General features: G+C 30.0%; 1 protein-coding gene and 1 pseudogene across 1 annotated transcript; both read left to right on the plus strand.

The window, feature by feature from the left end:
• Positions 1-21,962: 21,962 nt before the first annotated feature.
• LOC126555391 (uncharacterized) lies at positions 21,963-22,633 on the plus strand (annotated as a pseudogene).
• A 337-nt stretch (positions 22,634-22,970) lies between these two features.
• Positions 22,971-23,993, plus strand: LOC126555392 (uncharacterized). Its single transcript, XM_050210319.1, has one exon. It carries the CDS (start codon positions 22,971-22,973, stop codon positions 23,991-23,993), a length of 1,023 nt encoding a protein of 340 aa, XP_050066276.1.
• Positions 23,994-24,611: the final 618 nt, after the last annotated feature.

Raw genomic sequence — 24,611 nt, forward strand, 5'->3', positions numbered from 1 at the left:
TGCTGTTAGTATTAAATCTTTTTTCGGATCTTCTAATACTTTGCCTACATTTTCGTAACAATGAAAAAATATGGTTTTTTCATCTTCTTCCCAATTTGGACCTCTTTCGCGTTTCATAATTTTATTTGATTTTGAATCCATTTTGGATACTTGACTACTTGAGGTACTTCGGAGTTCAAGTTAAAAATAATCAGATTGATTATAAAATATAAACTGTTTATAAGTATCAAACTGATAACACCGATAATTATCATAAACATTATTGATAAGCATGGAATAATAAATTAATTTTTACGAAAAATAATTATTAAGTAATACTTTAATATTTAAGTATTACCTAGCTACGGGTTACTTAAATGTCAACTATGCAATCAAAAATTACGTGTCAGCTACGTATCACTTAGGTGTCCCGTAGTTAAGTATTACCTAAGCAATTTACGATGCCCTTAAAGTGACGGACTATGCATACGGGTGATTATAATTTAAATTTCTAAATAAAATTGGAAAATACAAAATATGTTTTTAATAATTTCTGTAACTAAATGTGTTTGAAACCCGTCATATACATATACCATATTATATTTAAATCAAAGATTCCCTTCCCACCAACCTTTAGTTCGCAGACCATACCTACCTACAAAATTTAAATAAATATTTTAATTTTATATAAATTATATTAATTTAATATCTTTATTAGTAAAGGAAATACAAGCCCAAAAATCACATAGACTTGTTTTTATAATTTTAATTTACTTTTGATAAAAATAATAATACAATATACATTTTTTTAATAATAGTAATTTGTGTTAAATTGTTGATAAATGTAAAACTTTTACTTAAACTTGAACAATAACAAACATTATTACTATTATATATTATTATTATTTATTATTATAATATGTAAGCTATAAGGAATTTCACTATATTTTATTTATTCATAACCAAAATTCTAAAATGTGTAAAAAATTGATACTTTGCTATGAGAATAAATAAAGTCTAAAATGTATAGTGGTCTGTGACATAGGTATCGAAAGTTCTCAAAATAGTATAGACATAGTAATTTTTATTTTATACTCAGTTCATTCATTTTACTAATTTTAATCTCAAAATATTATCCAATAAGATATATTTGTGTGACATTGTCACTGATGTCATGAATACCTGTACGGGATCCCTTGCCCAACAATTAAATTAACTCACGATAAGTACACACTGTTAAGCATTATTCTATATAAGCATTATTCATTATTATATACTTTTTTTTTGTATAATATGTAAATAAAAAACAACGGTCATCTTTTAAAATTATATAGATTAATTTTTCCTGTATTGTCTACATACTTCTTTTGGTATTATAAATATTATTCACATATCATACAATCATTAAGTTATTATTTAAATGTGTTTATTTTAATAAATACACATCAATGTTTCTTTCTATACAGCCATTTTTTTATGTACTGAAATACAATTGTACAATAATGAAATAATGAAACTACAAAATAAAAAATATCAATGCCCCAATGCACATTTAATTTATTATTAATTTTTATTATGAATAATTTAAAAATTATTGATGTAATTTTCATGAAATTAAATAAATTTTTTAATAAAAATAAATTAAACAGGCATTATTTAGGGAGTTTTATTTAAATGTATGTATTATCCCATCAAGATGATTAGATTAAAAATATATTTATTATCCTATGTAGATACCTAATTATTTGATTATCTATACTTAACCCTGTCAATAAGTCCTAATTATTTTATTTTTATGATCTTAACTCTATTCATATGCTAAACAAAGTACCATCATTCAAAATTTGTGGACCTTAAATGATTTATAATTTATTAACAATATCAACTCTGAAATTATATATTATTTAATATAGTTATTTATGTATTATATAGATGACAACGATTAATAATTTTCATTACAATGGGGAACAACCAGCTGTCCCCCAAAAAATGAATTAAAAAGTAATAAGCATGAAAAAGTAAATTATTTAACTTCAAACTGATTAATTTTTATTTTTTTTTAGATGACAATCAACAACCAAAAACAAACCAAAAAAAAAACAAAAAAACCGAGTATGTATATTGCATACCTATTGAGTTCACATACCTAATTTATTTATTTTTTTTTTTTAAGAGTGTAAGACTTGTACAAAACTGCATTTTGGCAAATGCCGGTTTGAACTGGCCAAAACTGCTATATAAAAAAAAAAAAGTTAATATACCTATAATGGATATTACATTTTAATTGATTGAGCAATAATAAACATGTATTTTGTTGTTTAAATCAGAATGTAATATATGCAGTAATGTCCACAAAGGCAGGTGCTGGTGGAGGCCAGAGAGCCAGGCAGTTATTGAATTCAATAAAACAGTTTTCTGACGGGCGTAGGACGTTTGCGCATCGCTATTGTTACGAATTACCTTTTTTGTAGGCCGTTTGCGCATCGGTATTGTTAAATAAGGGTTGTTTACCTTAATAAAATTGTAATTAATATTAATAATATTAATATTAATTAACACTAATATTATAATATTATAAATACCTAAATGTATATAAGTAAAAATCAGTCATAATTATAAATAAATGTATATAAAATATGTAAATTGTCATCTATAGTAATAAATCATCTTATGAGACTAGATTCGTTATAAATTGCTCATTATTTACATTTATAAAAAAAAAGTACAAAATTATTAAAATAGAAATATTATTTAAATATGTTTAAACCTGTGTCCCATTATACTTAAAAATTGTTGTCGATTTATTTCCCCACTTGTATACTTAAAATAATGTTCGTTTACAAATTCTATATTTTTTATTTCTTTGGTTCGTAAACGGGTTGACTCTTCATTCATTTTAATATTTGTTTCTACTTGAATTTCTTTTAAAACCTCAATGACCTAAATTTAAAATACAATTAAAATTAAAAATTAAAAAAATTAAAGTAACTAAGCTAAAAATGTTATCTTACTTTCCATAAAGATGGATGAGCTGAATAAAATTGTTCATTATAATGCCTATGAAATGATTCTGGCCCATTTGTAGTCTTTGGTATAGTCGAAGGTGCTTCAGCCCAAATTTCAGGAGGAAACAAACAATTTTCTTCTATATAATTTTTAAGGACATAATCAGAAAACTCAAATGCATTTTCACTTGGTGAAATTTCAATCAGTTCACAAAATGCGTCTGATACTTCTGCAAAAGGTAAAAATGAAAGCCCAAAAAACATTTTCAACCATTTTCCCGTCTCTGATTCACTATTATTGTATTCATTTCTAAGAACAGGGAAATCTTGGTTTAATTTTCTATACCAAGATTGGCCAAGATGAAATTTACAACCGAGTATTTTGCATTCTGGAAAAACAATCTTAATTGCAATATGTGCGCTTATTTCAAAATCGGTTCTTATTAAATCAGGCTTAAATGATAAATTAAATGAACCACACAATTCGTTTAAAAAGTACCACATCTTAGTATAACATTCTGTACTTTTCCCATTTAATAAAAAGTATACTAACGGTAGATACATATTATTTTTGTACGCATGTATAGTATACATTTGATAAAAATATTTTGGGCAGTAGTTAAATGTGCCATCAGCATAAAGTGGAAGAGAAGTACACAAACATTGCAAATTTGTTTTACAAGTTATGGCTACAATCGAATTATCTTCGTGTACGAAAACGAATCTTTCGAGTTTAAAAGTTTGGATTTCAGTTTGTCTAACTGTTAATTGTTGCACTGCTTCTTCAATAGACTTTGGGAGAACTGGTTGACTTTTTCTTCGTTGCCTATAGATGTGTCGTCTAAAATTAGATATATCGTTCATAGTCACAACTTCTGATTCCGCAATTGCCCTTCGAATAAGTTTATTAGGTCTAACAGTCGGGTCTTCAATTGCTTTCCTCTTAAGCACTACATCAATCTAAACGTTTTTAATTAAAAAAAAAAAAAAAAAAAAATTAAAATCTAATATTCTAATAGTCTTTTCTGTTAAAATTGCATATTAAAAATTGCAAAAAAGGAAATCTTGCATTAAAAATCGACAAGAAAGTCCCAACAAAATAAGCAGATAACAAAAATTAAAACCAAATACTTAATTCGAAATCATCGTAATAGTATATTATATCTAATCTATATAATATTATCGCTGTGATTGTACGGCGTTGTATCAGCGTAATCGGCCTATATTTACTGTCTTAATCTATACATTTACAATTTACTTGATAATTTGATTGACAAATATCTAAAACCACGTTTTGGTAAAATATAATTTCATAAAATAAGACCGATTTCGATTTAAAAATCATAAAAAAGCAAAAAAGTCCAAAAAAAAGCACTAAAAATTAAAAAATCACAAAATATGCAAAAAAAGCAAAATAAAATTTTTAATATTTTTTAAGCATCTTATAAGAAATATACAAATACTGATTATGACAAACTTACTTTCAATTTTTCGATATCACTAGGTGAAAGAGAATCATGATTATGAGTGCCACGGGATTCTAAGAGTACTGGTCGATCGTCAGTTTTCACTGAAGCATAACATGTTTTTTTCGGGCATTTCCATATTATATCACCTGTGTTCAGTGTATTACACTTTGTATATTTATATTCATGTACTATTATTGCTGGAACACCTCTCTTCGATTGTATCATATGTAATGTAGTCATTTTATAATTTCAAACGAAATATTTAAATTTAAAATTACCGTTAATATGACAGACTTATGATATTTATTAATGAAATAAAAAGCTAACCTAGCAAAACCAAAAACTTGTAGATATTGTTGATTTTCGTATAAACCTACAGCCGTGGTTCCTAAACTTATAACATATAATAGTTATCAATTATTAATATTATCGTAACCCATTATCTCGTTGTATCATCCGTTCATGTCATGTCACTATAACAGGTAGGTAGATACCTTTATATTGTTAAAATGCGCTAAGCGCAAACGACCAACCAAATTTTTTACCTGTAGTACTAATGATGCGCAAACGACAAACACCGTTTCTGACTAGGTGCAATTTGAATATGATTATTTTAATAATACAATTTTTTAAATTTTAGAAAACAACAAACAAGGACCTGAGAGAGGTCCTTGACTCAAAAAAAAAAAAAAAATTAGTAAGTTTTTTTTTTATATACTTAAATATCACTATTAGTCCACTGAAATTAGTTGAAAAATAAGCCAAACTGGGGAATAATTCATACAAAAGGTTTTAGTGTGTTTTTAGGTTTATTTTAGTGTCCTGAATAACTCCTCAAAAGTCCCCTACAAAAAAGTGTACGCATAACAGTTGGCAACACTGCAAAGATGCTCAAAACCAGTTTTTCGAGATTTTCTCAGTAAATATTGATTTTACAACAAAAATATGTCTATACAATGTGAAAAAACAACAATTTTACATAAAAAAGATTCTATAACTTTTCTTTGTCAGAGCAGTATTTATCATGATAAATGCTAATCAAATTACAGTTGGCACCAATGCAAAGACGCTCAAAAACGGTTTTTTGAGATTTTCTCTGTAACTGTTGACTTTACGACAAAAATGCTAATGACCAAAGTTAAAGAAAAAATAATTTTACATAAAAATGGTCTCATAACATTTTTTCATCAGAGCAATATTTATCATGATAAACGCCAATAAAATTATGTAATTAATAAACAATATGTATATTGTAGGTACCTATCTGGTAAACATATGAATATTCAGATATATTTATAGATTCAATACGGTGTACGACCGTACAAGACCGTCGACGGTCGACGTCTTATCGGTAATTGTTGTCGGTCAGTATCGATAAGATAATATCTTTCTAGAACTCATTATATTCGATACCCCCCGGCCCAGCCCACAGTCTACCATACTTCTCTATCTCTAAGCCTACAGTCTACAAAGTCTAATAGTAGTTGTTTGTTTTTGTGACGCCTCCGACTTGGCGAGTGTTACACGGCGTCATATTATTTTCATATACGCCGCGTGTGTGCGTCCTTTTCTGGAAAGTGCGTCAGTCGTGTATTAGCAGGATACAGTGGTCTCAAAAGTAACCTAATTAAGTAAGTATAATAAAATATTATCTAAATGACATATTTATTTTATTAACTACCTATATTACCCATTTGTTAATTGATTTGATACAACAAAAGCCATAAATATTATTTAACTATCAAAATGTATGTAATTTGAACCATATTTTCTATCACCATGAGCTTTTATTTATTTAACTTTAAGCTTTGATTATAAGCACATTTCAGTTTTTAAAATTATTTTTTTTTGAATTTCCTCATACATTGAAACCTTATCTGAATCTGATATTGATATTTTTAATTGGAATAATATAAATGTTATGATATTAGTCATTCAAGTTCAATATTTCTTATTGATACTTTATTATTAAACATAATACTATTTTATATAACTATATTAAAATCGTATCCTAAAGATTAAATGTAGAATGAAGAGACAAGATAACTTATTAAAATAAATAATATTAAGATTTAATAAATTAGGTATTTAATATTATCAGTCTTGTAAAGTATTTGAGTACAAGTATTCAAATACTTTTTAAGTACTCAAATAGGTACGTATTCTAAATACATTTTAAAAAAGTACTTGGGCACAGTATTTGAATACTTTTTTGAAAGTATCTGTATTTAAAATCAAACACTATTTTAAATTGTACAATATTTTTATTTATAGATCGTTCATCGTTGTGTTTCGGTATATTATAATATTTTTAGTGGCCTATACTAGATATGCATTTAATTGAATGTATGTAGTCCATCGATTTCCTAATAAAATTTGAAATACCTTTACTCGAATTAAATACTTTTTTTTCAAGTATTCAGATACGTATTTTAAATACTTTTGAAAATAAGTATCTGTATCTGTACTTGAATACTTTTCAAAAGTATCTTTTACAAGACTGAATATTGTATTAAATACCTACCTCTTACGTATATATAAATGTAAGTCTTATAGTACACCAGAATTTATATACGTGTATCTCATGTTAATATGCAAGGGTAAAAATATATGGTAATTTTTTATGAATAAAAACTAAAATTTAATTTAATGTAAAGTACATTTACTTTACAGACCACTGTGGGCCATCAGTTGCAACTCTACAAGACTGGTGACTATTATCCATATTGTTATTTTGTCAATTGTACATTATCATATATTATTGCTATTATTATTGTTAGTTTTGGATGTATATCAGTGATTAGTGGGTGCCCCTCCTTTTTATTATTTTGTTAATAATTATTCAATTGCCTCTAAATCTACTATAGAAGACTCGTGTTACAATGAGTGTAAGTGACGCTCAATGTTTTATTTGTGATAAATCGCTTGGTGATGGTTCTACTGTCGAGGTTGAGCGTGGATTAGATAAGTTAATCAATGCTAGTGTTGAAAGAGGTGATGGGAAACATGAACAATTGCAAAAATTAACTTCAACAAAAGTTCATGTTCAATGCCGTAAAGAGTATACGCGTCCATCGAGTATCAACGCATATAAAAAAAAAAGGGAGAACGAGGAGGAAGTTGCAGCTGCAACGAGTCCTTTGAAAAAGAAAATGAGGTCAAGTCAATTTGTTTTTGATTTTAAAAACTGTTGTTTTATTTGTGGAAAAGATGCTGACGAGAAAAAGGAAAATAAGAAACGAAAGGAACTTCGTTTAAAAATTTCTCATGTCTGTACTCTTGGTTTTGAAAAAAATATCATTGATGTAGCTAATGCAGGAGGAGATGAGTGGGCAAAAGCTGTTCAAAAACGTGTAATTTTGAATACAGACTTAGTTGCAGCTGAAGCAAAATATCACCAAAACTGTTTGAATAAGTTTAATCTACCAGTATCTCGGGAAAAAAAATCGGGTCGTCCTGCAAATGAAAATGTTGCAGCAGCAATGGAGAAAATTTTTTCTTTTATTGAAAACAACGAAGACTCACAGTTTACATTGAATGAGTTAAAAGAAGTTGTGTCTGACTATTTACCTGATAACAAAACTATTAAAAAAAAACTTGAAGAGAAGTATGGAGACAGGATTATTATAACGACTAAAAAAACAGGTTTTACAATTATTTCTTTTCGAGAAACTCATATAAATATTCTGAATCAAGCATGGTACGAAAAAAAAAAATTCATCCCAATGATGAACGCCGCAGGCTTCTTAATACATCTGCAGATATTTTACGTCAAGATATACATACTAAAATCTATGAAACAGATTTTTATCCACCCAGCACAAGCTTGTTTAATGATCTAGATGAAAATATTCCCGAAACGTTGATATTTTTTGTTGAAAAACTTCTTTTAAAAAATAACAAAGGAAATCTAGAGTCAAAGAAAAGGGTGTGTAAAACGATTTGTCACATGATTTTGTCTGCACTCCGTCCTCGGTCATTTCGATCTCCTTTGCAGCTCGGGCTGGCCGTTTATTGTCACAGACAATATGCATCACAACGTTTGGTTGATATTTTATCAAGCCTAGGCGTATGTGTATCATACAAAGAAGCATTATTGTACGAAGCTTCAAGTTTATTTCATCCCCAGCCTCTTGTTTCTCCACCACAAGATGGGTGTTTTGTGCAGTATGTTTGTGACAATGCAGACCACAATATTGGTTCTCTTGACGGTTTGAATACATTCCATTCTATGGGCATGATAAAAATAATAACTCCTTACGACAAGATTAATGATAGTCAACAAATGGTAAGATTATCGAAAATTCCCACTAAAAGTGAAATGGCTAATGTTTCTCATATCCCTCTTAAATTGTATGACAATCATGGTGTACAAGGACTTAAAACTATAACCATTAAAAAGCTAAATTTTGATCAAATAAAAGTTACGTCAATGCTCCGGAATTCAGATGTATTGTGGTTGTACGCAAAGTGGCATGCTGCCGATGTGCTTGGCTGGAGTGGATTCATGGAGATTTTAACAAGGGAAATGACACACACCAAATCAAGGATTCTTTTTCTACCGTTTATAAATCATTCAGCGAGTAATTACAATACTATTTTTACAACTTTACAATATATTACAAATGATGGGAACAAAGATGGCCATAAAACATGTGTCGTTACGCTGGACCAACCACTTTATTTGAAAACACGAGAAATCATTGCAACGTGGACTGGAGAATCTATGTTTTCTAATGTGTTTGTCAGACTTGGTGGTTTTCATTTACTCATGTCATATCTTGGATCAATAGGTTATATCATGGCTGGTAGTGGCCTGAAGGAAATAATGAGTGTTATTTTTGCTCCTAATTCCGTGGACAAAATATTGTTAGGTCATGCTTACTCAAGAGCTGTGAGAGCTCACACTTTAATCCAAATTACTCTTTCTCAAATTATTTTCAAGGAAATGTCATTCACCGATGAACAAAAAAAGCAATATAAAGTCCATCTCGATAATTTTAACGAAGAATTATTTGAAAATATTGAATCTTCAAAGGTCATTGAAGAATTGAAATTGTTGTTTGAGGAAAAAATTGTTGAATTAAAGAACAGAGGGCCTACTGCTAAACTGTGGCTACAATACTTTGACATGGCAGCGCTTGCAAAAGAATTCATACGATCAGAAAGAATGGGAGATTGGAAGATGCATTTAGTTTGTATTAAAAGAATGCTTCCATATTTTCACGCAGCTGGCCATTATAACTATGCAAAATCGGCACATTTGTATGTACAAGATATGGAGAATTTAGAAAATACAATGGATAATGCAGCTTTTCAAAAGTTTACTAACAACTTTTTCTCAATAAAACGTTCTAATAAATTTTTCTGTGGAACTTGGAGCGACATGATAATAGAGCAATCTCTCATGAAATCGTCAAAATCAAAAGGCGGCTTTACACGTGGTCGAAGTACAAATGAAAGTGTCTTAAATAAATGGGTTAATGGATTATTGACTGCAAGCAACATTAGCGAAGGCCTTGAACATTTTTGTGGACTTTATTTTCACTCTGGGGAGCAGCATGTTGATGCAAGTGATGCTCGCATTAAAAGAGATGTTGAAGATGTTAAAAAATTATTAGATTGGTTTAATTCGCATGATCCTTTTCCTTATACAGAGACCATCATGTCAATTGCAACAGGAGTTACTGGTGATGAAAAAATAAATTGTCATGTTGCTTGGAGTGTTGGAATGGCTGGGATAGATAAAAAAATTGGCTGTACTTTCGGCGATGTTAAATTCCAGCGTGCGGATAGAGTACTTTCATTATTAACCGTCAATAGTACGGTAAAAATTCACGATAACGAAACAGCTATTAATCCATTATTATTGTTCCAAAGAATTATTGTCATAAAAAGAACTAACGAAGAACTTCGAAATTATTTAGAGTATGAGCTGGCTCCATATCCTTTATCACTTTTTGATGAAGCTGGTATGCGTAAAACTACTAAGTCACTTTTTTATGACAATTTTGAAAAAGTTAAATCTCCACCCGATTTGCAAAATGCCATTTATGTCATCGATGGAGGATTTCTCCTGCGTAAAGTTGTGTGGGATATGAATCATACATATGATGACATTTGTGGGAAATATGTTGATTACGTGCAAAATCACTTTGGCTCAAAGTCAATTGTTGTCTTTGATGGCTATGAAAATATCAGCAACAGCGTAAAAGCTATAGAACAACTTCGTCGATCCTCAAAAGCTTCATCTGTTGATATTTGTTTTGATAGGAAAATGATCGTTACAGTTAGCCAAGAAAAGCTTCTTTCCAACCGAAAAAATAAAACTAGATTAATTTCAATGCTGACAGAAAAGTTTGAAGCAAATAATTGTTCTATTAAACATGCTCAAGATGATGCTGATATATTAATAATTGAAACAGCAATAGAGCAATCTGAGAATGATACAACAGTTGTTGTTGGAGAAGATATAGATCTCCTTGTTATTCTAACTGCTCGCACGCCTATTGACAAAGAAGTTTTTCTTCTCAAACCAGGCAAGGGAATCATTGAACAAAAAATTTATTCGTCACGAAGCTTTAATCACCAAGAAAATATAAAAAATAATGTGTTATTTTTGCACGCATTCTCTGGGTGTGATACTACATCGGCTCTTTTTCATAAAGGTAAAACAGCAGCATTGAAACTCATGAAAAAACGCAACGACTTACGAATTGCAGCTGACTGTTTTAATAATTCTGAAACTTCCCATGAAACTATTTCCTTAAATGGAATTAAGTTCTTCCTCGCAGTTTATGGTGCTTCAGTTAAGGAAACGTCCATAAATAACCATCGTTACTCATGTTTCACTAAGTCTGTGGGAAAAGGCAAACCAGTGAAATTGAATTTATTGCCACCCACTTTTGAAGCAGCACAACAACATCTCTTTCGTGTGTATTACCAAATACAAAAATGGTTGGGAAATGAATTAAATCCTCTGGACTGGGGATGGGTAATGAGAGACAACCTGTTGTGGCCAAAAACTACAACTCAACCTCCCGCACCTGATTGTCTTTTACATATGATTTTTTGTAATTGCACAAAAGGTTGTGGGCCATTGTGCGGTTGTCGGAGATTAGGCCTGTATTGTTCGGCAGTTTGTGGAAATTGCGAAGGTCTATCGTGTTTAAATACAGAGCCAGTTGAAGACGATCAGTTGGAAAAACAAACCATGGGCGACACTGAAGTTCCAGGATTGGATGATACTAATTCGGCAGATTTTCAACAGAATATTGATGATGATGAATATGATGATAAAGATGAATAAACAAAATAATATTTAATAGATTAATACATTTTTATAATTGGTTTAAATATTATATAATGAAATATATAAACCTAACTATATTATATAGTATAATATTATGAATTATGATAAAAATAAATAATATGGCGAAATCAATATTGTTTTTTATTTTTTTCATAATTTGATTGGCTATTGCCCTGATTAAAAAATGTTATGAGACTTTTTTTATGTAAAATTATTTTTTCTTTAACTTTGGTCATTAGCCTTTTTTTCGTAAAGTCAACAGTTACAGAGAAAATCTCAAAAAACCGTTTTTGAGCGTCTTTGCATTGGTGCCAACTGTAATTTGATTAGCATTTATCATGATAAATACTGCTCTGACAAAGAAAAGTTATAGAATCTTTTTAATGTAAAGTTGTTTGTTTTTTCACATTGTATAGACATATTTTTGTTGTAAAATCAATATTTACTGAGAAAATCTCGAAAAACTGGTTTTGAGCATCTTTGCAGTGTTGCCAACTGTTATGCGTACACTTTTTTGTAGGGGACTTTTGAGGAGTTATTCAGGACACTAAAATAAACCTAAAAACACACTAATACCTTTTGTATGAATTATTCCGTATCAAAATCCTAATTTCAGTGGACTATATGCACATATCGAATATTTAAATACAATAATATTAATACTAAGTTCTTGTTAATTATAATCAAACCATGTCTTCATTTAATTTATTTATCAGTGAAATATTAAATTACTCGATAGTTAATTAAGTAATAGGTATATGATAGTGCAATTATTGATACCTATTGCAATTCAATTGAAATCCGTTTATTTTTAACCGGATTGTGGATTGGCAGCCAAACCATCCGTTTTTGTAATCTGTTGTTGCAAAATTATTAAATATATAAGCATTCTTTAGAAATCAACGTATACCTACTTGCACGATGCACCCCCCTGATAAAATTCCTGGCGGCGCCTATGTTTTTATATGTATGCTATCACATAAATGTATTGATTGTAATAAAATCTGTTTGAGGTATGATGAACACAAATGTGGAATAGAGAAATGTATAAATTGTTGGAAAGAAGTTGAAATTGAAAAACATAACTGTTACATTCAACGAATTAGACAGAAAGGAGGTAAATGTAAAAGAGAAATTTGCCTCTGTAAAGGTAACTACATTAAGCCTATTGAAGACTTTACACTTAATGAATTGAGAATTAAAGCAAGAGAAAATAAAATAAAAAGATATAGTAAATTGAATAAAAAAGAATTATTAGACTTACTATATCCATTTATATCTTTTGCAAATGAGATTTTTGGTGAAAACGAAGAGCTATAAAAATGTACTTATACAGAAAAATATATGTTTTTTGATTATGAATCTCAACAAGAAACAGGAATTCATATTGCAAATAAAATAATTGCACATGATTTTAATAGAAATAAAATAATGTTTGATACAAACGAAGAATTTTGTTGTAATATATAAATATCACAATGTTATATTCTAATAAATGTATAAAGTAGATTTCCAATTAGGTATAGGCATACTTAGAAAATATGAAACCAAATGCAAGTAACCAAATTAAGTGTAAATGTCACTATTATTAAGTGATAAGAAGATGATGACATATCAATTGACTAAATTAATATGAGTATTATCTAATGTCATCCAATTATAACAAAACAATGGAATAACAATTAACAAATTAAAATTAATACTACAATAATTAAAAGATGAAGAAATAGCGATTGACCAAATTAAAATAAATACCAAGATTATTATATTATAAGAAAACAATTATACAACAATCAAATTTAAAACTAAATACCAATCTAAATACCAAAATTACGCAATAAACACGCGGGTCACATAAGCGACCTGACCTCACCAGATGACCTAATATAGTGGGAAAAGTGTATAAAAACCATAACACCCACACAGCATCCCAGCAGTGTAGTAGTAGTGCATCCTGGCATTGTAGTAAAAAGATCGTAGTGCCATGTAATAGTGCAATGTAAAAAAACGTAGTGTAAAAAGGTTGTGTACAAGTCAGTATAAAACCTCACTACCGCAACACACAAATTTGAAGTGAAAAAATACATCATCAACATCAACGACTCAAGAAACACATCAATACTGAAGATACCAGGAGGATTGGACAAGATCGATTCTCACAGACAAATTCCATATATATTTTCGAGAAACTTCTTAACGTTACTTTGGTTCACCATTCTCTGAGTACAAACCTATATTGGTATATTTTCTTTATTCTTTAAAACCTAAATTGTTTACATAATCATTTACACTGCCTAACATCCAATAATATTCATCCTAAATCCTAAATCCAAATTTTAGTCTTTATTCAACCTTTTTCTATTTATGCCAAGTATCTATCAATATAAATTATAACTCGAGTCCAATATTCCATAGTTTGTGTAAAGAGTAATACGATTGTAATTAATACAACTATCCATAAAGAAGGTAAGTGGAATTTCAATCTATATATAGTTTTACATCGATATAATAACATATCGTAGCAAAATAAAGTAATGTAGACAAGGCATCCAATTACCATCATTTAATAATTTATTACCCATATGACCTATTTATTCTACCAATCACCAATTTACTACCACCCCCCTATATCGTGCCGATATTTTACTTATTTTAATCTACTACAAATGGCACCCAATTGGTAGCCTTGTTCTACCCTATTTTATGTTACTACATTGTAATCATATTATATCCAAGGAATATAAAGATTATACATTTATAGCACATTACGCAAAAGGATATGATTCACAATTTATCTTAAAATACTTGGTTGACAATACTCTAAAGCCATTTACAATTTATAATGGTAAAAAATTGATGTTATTAGAAATTAAAAATTTAAACATAAGAATAATAGAAAGATAATATTTTTTAAAATGTTTAATAAAATCTAAATACAAATGACCACACATTGGAGAATCGTTATAATTTTGAAACTCACTAGTTGTATAAAATAAATTATCTTTTCCCAAATATTTAACAACTTCTTTTGGTGTATTACAATCTCCATATGAATCAAAATATATTTTTTTCTTATCATTTTTACCTTGGCAACCCAATGTGAACCGGATTGCTCAGAGTTATTTAAATTTAATATTCCACATTCATTTTTCCAAGGTTTTAATGGTAATTTATCTTTCATGTTACAACCTCTGAAATTCGAAATATTTTTTCCAAAACTCATTATATCATAATTAGTTAATGGTTTAATTTCTTTTTTTTTTTTTTTGAATCCTGAACCAATTTGTAATGTTTTAATATTTTTGATAATGTTTTCCATCTCTTTATTATGCCTTTCCTCTTCTTCTCGTTTCTTTTTCTTGTCATTTGCGTCTATAAATGTATTAGTTACTGCACTTGCTCCTCCAGCTAAAGCACTAAGAGCACCTATACCTGCTATAATTAATGGTAAAAAGCCACCTACTTTATTTTTAAGCTGTTTATTTGTAATAACTAATCTTATACCTTTTTTTATTATTTTTCGCCTTCTTTAATTTGTTCTTTTGCCGATAAGTTAAATCAAATAAATTTTTACCATTTTCAATTTGAGTGTATTTTAAATGAATTGTTACATCAGTATTTTTATTAAAAGCTGTTAAAATTTTTTAATTTGTGAATCAATTAATTAATTTATTTATTTTATAAGAAATAATTTTATTAAATTAATCCCATTCCAAAATATCTTTTCACTTTCATTGCATTTGTAGTAACTAATGCGGCAGCTTTTTCACCTAAAGATACATTTGGATCTATAAATCTATTCCATGCTTTATCTTCTAAAATGTTATCTCCAATATGTCTTTTCTTAATATCCTTAATATGGTCCTTATAATAATAATCATGTTTTATAGCAGCATTATCTAATTCATTTACTGTTTTTTTCTTTTTTTTCTAAGTAAGTGAATGGTCCAAGATAATTATATCCTGGCCAATGAATTTTTGGCATAAACTTACTATTTAATAGGTTATTCATAAGTCCTGACCCTTACACAACTTTTTCAGGTAAACTCGTTACATATGATATTAAATAGTCAATACCTTGAGGAGTAACAGCTAATTTTTCCAGTTTTGTACTAAAAAAAATGTACAACACCAAGTTTTTCATTGTCAAAATTATTATTCCCTGCTTTTTCTTCGCTAGCAATAAAATATAATCTCTTGAATAACTCGCTTAAATTATGAATATATTTATACTCTATTTGATCTTCTGAATATTTTTTCAAACCACCTCCTTCTTTTTCTCTATCTTCAACTTGTAAATCATTTTCTATCTCTTTTGGTAATTTCTTTTTTCTTTCTTGGCTATATTTTCAGGTAATCCATGCCAAATTCAAGAAATCATTTTCATATATTTATCTCCTTTACTTGATTTAACATTTCCTGCTCCTTTATCATTATTTTGATACATTGAATAAGTTTGAATTAATATATTTTTATAATTGTCAAAATCTTTCTGTGTATAAAAATTTGGGGTTGCATACGCAGGATATACTAATATAATCTAAATAATCCTTCTGTTCCTTCATATATTTTTCTATTTATAATTAAATTATCATCTTTAAAATTTACTACATCTTTTCCAATCATTGTCTTTCTGGAGTATTGTAATATATTCCAAAAACTGAATCATTTATTCTTGGTAAATATTTTCGCTATTTAAACGCAATAATGCAGGCTTCTTATATAGAACCAACATTTTTTGGATATCTTCATAAGTTTTTATATTTATTTCTTTAACTTCATTTACAGCATTTACAATATTTTTTAATTAATTTGTTACAGGTCCGAAAGATTTTTCCTTTTCCTCTTCATAATATATATTTTTTAAAGCTGCATTTTTGTATATCTTTTTCAATTTATCCTTAAGCTGAATTACTCTATCTGCTTCTTCAATCAAAATTTTATTATTCATACTACCTCCTCTTTTTGTCTCCTTATTATCAGCTTTAATCTTGTTTACTTTATCAATCTTGTTTTCAAGATCTTTTCTTATTCTTTCTATATCCATTTAATAAAAATAAAAGTTAATTAACGTTCTAAAAAGGAATTTTATCGTTCAGTAAACGAATTTTATTGTTCAATAAACGGCTTTAATGATCAGCCTAGATCGTTTACATTCAGGATATTAAATTTATTGTAAATATGATTATTTATTAAATCAATTGATATGAATCCAAATTTTAATTTCCAACAAATTGAACATATAGATTTAAATTCTTCAAACGTCATATCATTGCTTATAAAATCACTCTATATTTTCTTAATATAAAAATTGGGCTGCTTGAAAATAATCAAAAAATTAGAATTCGTTCTGATTACTTGTAAATCTAATAAACTATAATTTTGACTTATATAAATACATGAAATATTTTTTGATCTGGATCTTATAAAATATTCTTTTATTCTATCTTGTTTATCTAAAATATAGTCGTCAAAAATAACCAAACTGTTTGGTCTACAATCATCAACAGATATTATACCATCATCAGTAATATGCGCTTCAATTTTATCTATATTATTAAATACTTCTCTCAGTTTTTCATAAATTGGTTGATCAATTGATCTCGCAAAACTATAAAGATTCTTATAATAAATCCAATATTTAAGAATAATATTACATAATAAATTAGTTTTTCCTGATCCAGATGAACCTATAATTAAACATCTCATAGGTGGTGGAAATATTGATTTTGATCTACTATCGTCTAAATGAAATGCTGTAATTTCATAATTATCCATTTAATAAGGAAAGATTCGTATAAACTTATCAAATTTAATTTTTCCATTAAATTCTTTTCCTATTAAATATTTAAAGTATTTTAAAATAAAATTAAAAAAAATAAAAATGTCTGATTCAATTTCTTTAATAACACTATTAAATAAAAAAGGCTATAAGTAGGTATGAATATATTAAATTATCAGATTTAAAAGTTGACGAAGAGTATAAGGCCAATGATTTTGAAATAATTAACACTAAATTTGGAAACAGAGTTTCTGTAATACTGAATAATAAATATAAACTTATTTTACCAGATAAATATTTGGATATTATTTCTCAATATTTGTACCAAATGAATGAATTTGAAATATTTATTATATATAAAGGTAAAAAAAATCTTAATAATAGACAAACAGTCCATTTGATGGAATTTGAATAAATTACTAATAAAAAATTATTATATAAATGAAGATAATTAAAATCATCTATCATTCTATCTATTCATTTAGAAAATTATATATACAATGAAAATAATGATATGTCTATTGGACTTTATGCTATATCTTTTACTAACTCTAATAACTTAATTAAAATTGAAAATGAATGCCAAAAAACAATTAATAACAACGTAACTAACATAAAAAGTGGTCAATATTCTAAAGGCGAATTAAATAATATAATCAATCCATTAGTCATATCTTTTGTTGATAAAAAGGTAAAAATTGAATCCCCTTGTTATTATAATTTAGACGAAAACTTAAAGAAATATTTAGGTTTTAATGATCTAAATTTTATAAGAACAAGTACTAAAATCATGATTTATTATCCTCTCAATGATGAGCATTATATAAATATAGAGAAGGATTGTGAGTTTACAGTTAAAACAGAAAAGTTAGTACTGACTACTTATAAAATACCTATTGGAGTCTATTCAATAAGGGAAATTGAAAATTTATTAAATTGTGACAAAAATATTCGTAATACTAAACTTACAATAGTTGGTCAATTTTTAAAGATTTCAACTAACTATGAATCTGATTTCGATACTTATTTATTAAATACCTTGGGAATTCCATTGTTTAATTTTAGCACAGACCATATAACTGAGTCCCCATTTAATCGAAATGTTACTGGTACAATGGAACTACAATTTTATACACAAGGTTTTTTAAAAGATAAATGGTTTTATGGAGACTAAAAATGACTATATTATATTAAGAAAACGAAATTACAGTATTTCTTCAGGTATAAAAATACAACTAATACACAACTATATTTCAATTACATCTAATGATTATTATTTATTGGATAAAAATTTAAGACTAAGTTTAGGATTCGATGATAAATGTACTTATACACATACTGGATCGGATATTATACTTGGTCATTATTTTGTAAATAAATTACTAGAAGTACATTGTGATATAATTGAGAAATCTATTTCCAACCATAAAATTGATCAATATTTGCACAGAGATGATGATGTTTTATGTGTTATTAAATGTGAAAATGAAGGTCAATATATATCTAATGATATAAAATATATTCTTTTAAATGTAAAGAATTTTAATAATATTAAATTATTTATCACTGATCAAGATGGTAATAAAGTAATATGTGATGAATTTGTTGCTTATTTAATTCTAAAAACATAAATATAGGTAGTTATAGATAAGAATTATAGAATACAGAATTTGTTATAAATTTTATAATCAATTGATAGTGCTGTATAAATCTAAAAAAATAATCGAGGCTAGTTCATGTTTAAAAAAAACAGATTTTAAAGAAACTATTAACTTTTTCCTTAGGGAAAAATACTTAAAACAGAAACAACTTAACAGTTACAAGTATACATTATAATTAAACATTATATTAATTTAATTTTTTATAAATGGAAAATATATATTGTGTTAAATGTAAACAAAAAACAGATAATATTAATCCACATATAATTAAGACAAAAAACAATAGGAAAAGATTGTCTGCAAAATGTAAAAAATGTAATTCTTTAAAAAGTTGTTTTATTAAAACATAATATTAATATTAACTAATTTCTAAATTAATATGAATAAAAATGATAATAAAATCTTGACCGGTAAAAAAAATTTATAGATTAGATTACTTTACCTCAGATTCGTCTGACGTTAGGTTAGGAACGCGTTCAACACCGTCGGATGGGGAGTGGTGCGTGCAGCGTTGGCAGCGATGGATTTCCCGCCATACGTGCGACGGGTCCTCGACTCGTACCTTAGTGACCGGGTCCTTCACGTGTGCGACGACAGCGGGGGCGGTTCGGTGTCGGTGGAGATCACCTGCGGAGTCCCCCAGGGCTCCGTACTCGGACCGCTCCTGTGAAATGTCGCCTTCGACTCCGTGTTCCGCTTGCCGCTGCCCGATGGAGTGACCGTTATCGGGTACGCGGACGATACCCTAGTGGTATCGGAGGGGGGCACGTTGTCGGAGATGGAGGACCGCGCTAACGAGGCCTTGGCCACGGTCGCGGGCCATATTGGGGACTTGGGGCTACGGCTTGCCGTTGAAAAAACGGAGACCGTGGTTTTCAAGGCCCGGTACGGCCCGGCCGACCTTAGGCTACGTATCGGGGACCAGGCCATCCAGTTGTGCGCGTCCCTCAAGTATTTGGGGGTCGTGCACGAAGGCAAGGGGATGTGGTACGGGGCGCACTACCGTGCCGCGGCCGGTAAGGCCAGGCGGATCTTGGCTGCCCTGCGCGGGCTGATGCCTAACATCGGGGGTCCCCGCGAGCCGAGGAAGCGCCTCTTGTTGAGTGTCGTGCATTCAGTAATGTTGTAACCTGGGGTGCCGAATTCGCGTTCAGCAGGACCGGCCCCAAGGTGTTGGCTTCAGTCCAGCGCTTGGCGGCCATAAGCAGCGTGAGTGCGTACCGGACCGTGTCCTACGACTCCGTGACGATCGTTGAGCGTACCATCCCCATCGTCCAAGAACGATTTGCGTGGTTCGAGATCCGCAGGGCGGCGCGGCTGACAGGGACTGGCGATGGGGGGCCCCTTCCGTCGGGCGGTCAGGCGGAGGCAGCACCGGTAAACGACCTTCAGTCGCTGAGGGCTCGGGTTCTGGCAAAGTGGGTTCGGGATATCAGAGAGACCGCCGGTCCCCGCGGACAGTGGATGCGAGTGGACTCGGTCGCTGATTCACCCGGACCTACTCTGCCGATGGGTGCCAGGACGCACGGGGAGATGTCCTTTCACCTCACACAGCTCGTGACGGGGCACGGTTGCTTCAACCGATACCTTCGGAAGATCAACCGGGCTCCGTCTGACGGGTGTTCCCATTGCGGACCACCCGACGGCTATGCTGAGGTAGTCGACGACGCTCAACACACCCTTGTTCGCTGCGAAGCTTTCAGGGGTGAACGTGAGCGCCTCGTCGACGTGATCGGACCCTTCGACCCGAGCGGACTGGTTCCCAAAATGCTGGATAGCCCAGCCAATTGGGAAGCGGTGGCTCGCTTCGCGAGGGCTGTGATGTCCGCCAAGGAGGCAGCTGAGCGAGACAGGCAGATCCGGCAGGGGGTAGCTCCGTCCATACGACGAAGATGATGGAGGCGCTCGGCTGGGCGCGGGCGTGATTGGCTGGCTGGCCTTGGTTCCTCGACGGCTGACGGCCTAGTCCCAAGGCTGTGAGGCCAATCCATTCACGCAGCAGTAAGAAGACGAAGAGTTGTCTCGCATTGTAAGGGGCTGTGTGATGGGGGATTGTCCCGCCACCTCCCCCAATACTAACCCTATTGTTGTTGTATTGTTTTTGCTTCATTAATTGTACTTATAAACTGTTTTTGTTTGATGCAATAAACGATGGAGACCCACCACCTGAAGTATTGCTTCACGGTGCTTCCGGGTGGTGGGTGTATTGCCGATAAAAAAAAAAAAAAAAAGATTCGTCTGACGTATATTATATTTCCCCGACCTTTAGTATCTATAAATAAACCCGCTACCGATCGTGTCAATACTTAGGAATAAAATATATCTGTGTTGTACAGACATCCAGTTAAAAACAAAAAAACATAAATAAAAGTGTGAGAGGTGGCCACCGTTTCTGGATGTCTGTACAACACATTTTGATGATTTTTTTGTTTTTAATATTTTTAATTTTTTAATATTTATTAAGAATAATAAGAAAAATACTTGATAAAATCAAAAAATGTGCTGAACGTACCCACTATCTACTTATATAATACATAAAATAACATTTTAACTCAATATAAAGATAATATTACAAATCAAAAATTTTTAACTGTTTTAATAGTAACTAACAATTGATCATTATAGTATGGCTGCCATTCTGTTATCATTATTACGTTATCACTTATTGATGGTACAAGCATTTTGATTTGTATTATTGTATGGCACGGACCAGTGTAGTTTTTAATTTTTAATTTGTTGTTTAAAGTTTTAAATATGCCAACTGTTTGTGCAGTTTATGGTTGTACGAATAAAACAACCAATAAAAATGTATCATTTTACCGTTTTCCCAAAAAAAAAAAAAAGTGCAGCAACAGATCTTCAAAAACTACTAGAGGACCAACGAAATATGTGGCTGAAATCCCTTCACAGACTTGATTTGAAGAATAAGCAGATTGATGATATGCGTATATGCTCTTCTCATTTTAAAAGTGGTAAGAATTTGTATAATTTATCAGTTTTAAAAGTGATTTTGTATGATGTTCTTATCTATTTTTGTAATACTTGTTCTTTAGGTAAACCAGCTTGCTATACCAATAACAAACATCCTGATTGGTGTCCATCAATAAACATGGGCTACAAAACTAATAAGGGTAATTAATCATTTTATGTTTTATAATAGGAAGTATTAGTTATACATCTTTAATAAAAATATAATCATGTCATTTGATAGATTACAATTAAGAGTTCAATAACAAAAAATTATCATTTATTTTTTTTAGGTTGTAGATTTATCTAATGAAAGTTTGATTTTATTTAAAACTTATATAGGTGCTGCAACTACACCAGATATTAAGAGATACCATAGGGCTACTAAACGAATGGCATTGACACCAACTATTTTGTTTCCAAATGACTTGGAAAATGATACTGTTGTCCAGAGGTGAAAGTATTTGAGTAAAAGTATTTGAATATTAGTATTCATATACTTTTTAAAGTATTGAATACTTTATTTAAATACATTTTTATGGTATTGAATACTAATGTATTTGAAATACTTTTATACTTATGAATATGTAATTTTATTAAACTAAAATATTATGTTTATGACTTTGCGTGTGACCATCAGATTATTATTTTTTTTTCATAAGTATTTTAAAAGTATTTCAAATACTTTTTCAAAGTATTTGAATATTACTCTAAATACTTTTTAAAAGTATTCTTTACAGCTCTGCTGTTGTCACTGTTCCCAATTCTAGTGATGGAGAAAATGTGGATATAAGCATGGAAACAGGGACATCAACTTCAACAACAATTACTATGGCTAATATACAGACACTAGAACAAGAAGTAGTAAGGAAAGATTTTTTAATCAACAAACTTACTTCAGAAGTAAATTATTTAAATTTAAGTAAAGAGACATTTAATGGTCGTCCTAAAATGTTAGCATTTTATACTGGCCTAGAAAGTATGGATCTTTTTTTATTAATTTTAGAGGAAATTAAACCTGCACTAACTTCTAGTAACCAAAGGTTAACTGAATTTCAAAAATTATTGTTATGTCTTATGAAATTAAGGTTAAACATGCCATTTGTTGATTTAGGCTATAGGTTTAATATAACTTGTGGTTCTGCTTCAATTATTTTTCGTAAGGTTATATTTCTTTTAGAACATGCATTTAAAAAACTAATTTACTGGCCTGACAGGGAAGCATTACGTTATCTAATGCCACGTTCATTTTTTAATGCTTTTGGTAACTCAGTTGCGGTTATTATCGATTGCTTTGAAATCGGAATTGAAAAACCTAGTAATTTAAGAGCTAAAGCACAAACTTGGTCTTCTTATAAAAACAAAAATACTGTTAAGTACTTGATTGCTATTACACCTCAAGGGGTAGTATTATTTATATCTGACGGATGGGGTGGTAGGGTAAGTGACAAACATATAACCGAAAACTGTATGTTTTTAAAAAATTTATTGCCAGGGGATGTAGTACTTGCAGATAGGGGATTCACTGTAAGTGAGAGTATAGGTTTTCATTTTGCTACTTTGAAAACACCTGCCTTTACAAGGGGTCTTCCTCAATTACACCCATGTTCTATTGAAGAAACACGGAAAATAGCATCTGTTAGAATACATGTAGAGCGTATAATAGGACTCACTAGATCTAAGTATAAAATTCTTAATGGCCCAGTGCAAATTACAACTCTCAAACACCAAGATGACAACTCATGTTTATTAGATTCAATAGTTACAGTTTGTTGTGCTCTTATTAACATGTGCAGTTCTATTGTACCATTAGATTAAAAATTTAAAAAATGTTTATCTATAATATTATATGTGGGGTTATTATTTGTATTACTATGAATTATTAAATGATGCAGTGTAGATACTTGTCATTAGATCAGCGAGTGAAGTGCACTGTGATGTAGATAACTGTGAGCAATACTATTAAATGTTATAAGATTTCAATAATTGTGTTGACGTTTATTAATCACCCTTAGCCAATTAATTCAATACAATACTGTATTTAATTCTACATATATATATATTTAAAAGTAAAAAATCTATTTTATTAATTATTTACAGCTTTCGCATTTCCATTTTTTAGTAGAGGGTTGCGTTTGATTCCAATGCAAGTATAATGATACCACAAGTTTGCACATCCTTCTTTAGTACACATAATCATTTTCCCTCCTGTATCATTTTTGCATGTACAGTATTGATAGGAACCATTTTTACTTACCACACTTTCTTTTACTACAATTTTTTCAATGGATTGATTATTAGAATAAAATCGACCAAGCAATTCAGGTAGAATAATTTCATAAAAATACCATTTTGATTTGCTTGTAATTTCATTGCATATTTCATAATCAATATTAACACGTTCTATATAATACTTATTAGGTGACCATATAATAA

The sequence above is a fragment of the Aphis gossypii genome, unplaced genomic scaffold (assembly GCF_020184175.1).
Source record: "Aphis gossypii isolate Hap1 unplaced genomic scaffold, ASM2018417v2 Contig00832, whole genome shotgun sequence".
NCBI classification, from domain to species: domain Eukaryota; kingdom Metazoa; phylum Arthropoda; class Insecta; order Hemiptera; family Aphididae; genus Aphis; species Aphis gossypii.

Excerpts from the sequence above, each read along its gene's own strand:
- LOC126555392 (XM_050210319.1), top strand. The coding sequence starts at position 22,971 with ATGGAAACAGGGACATCAACTTCAACAACAATTACTATGGCTAATATA.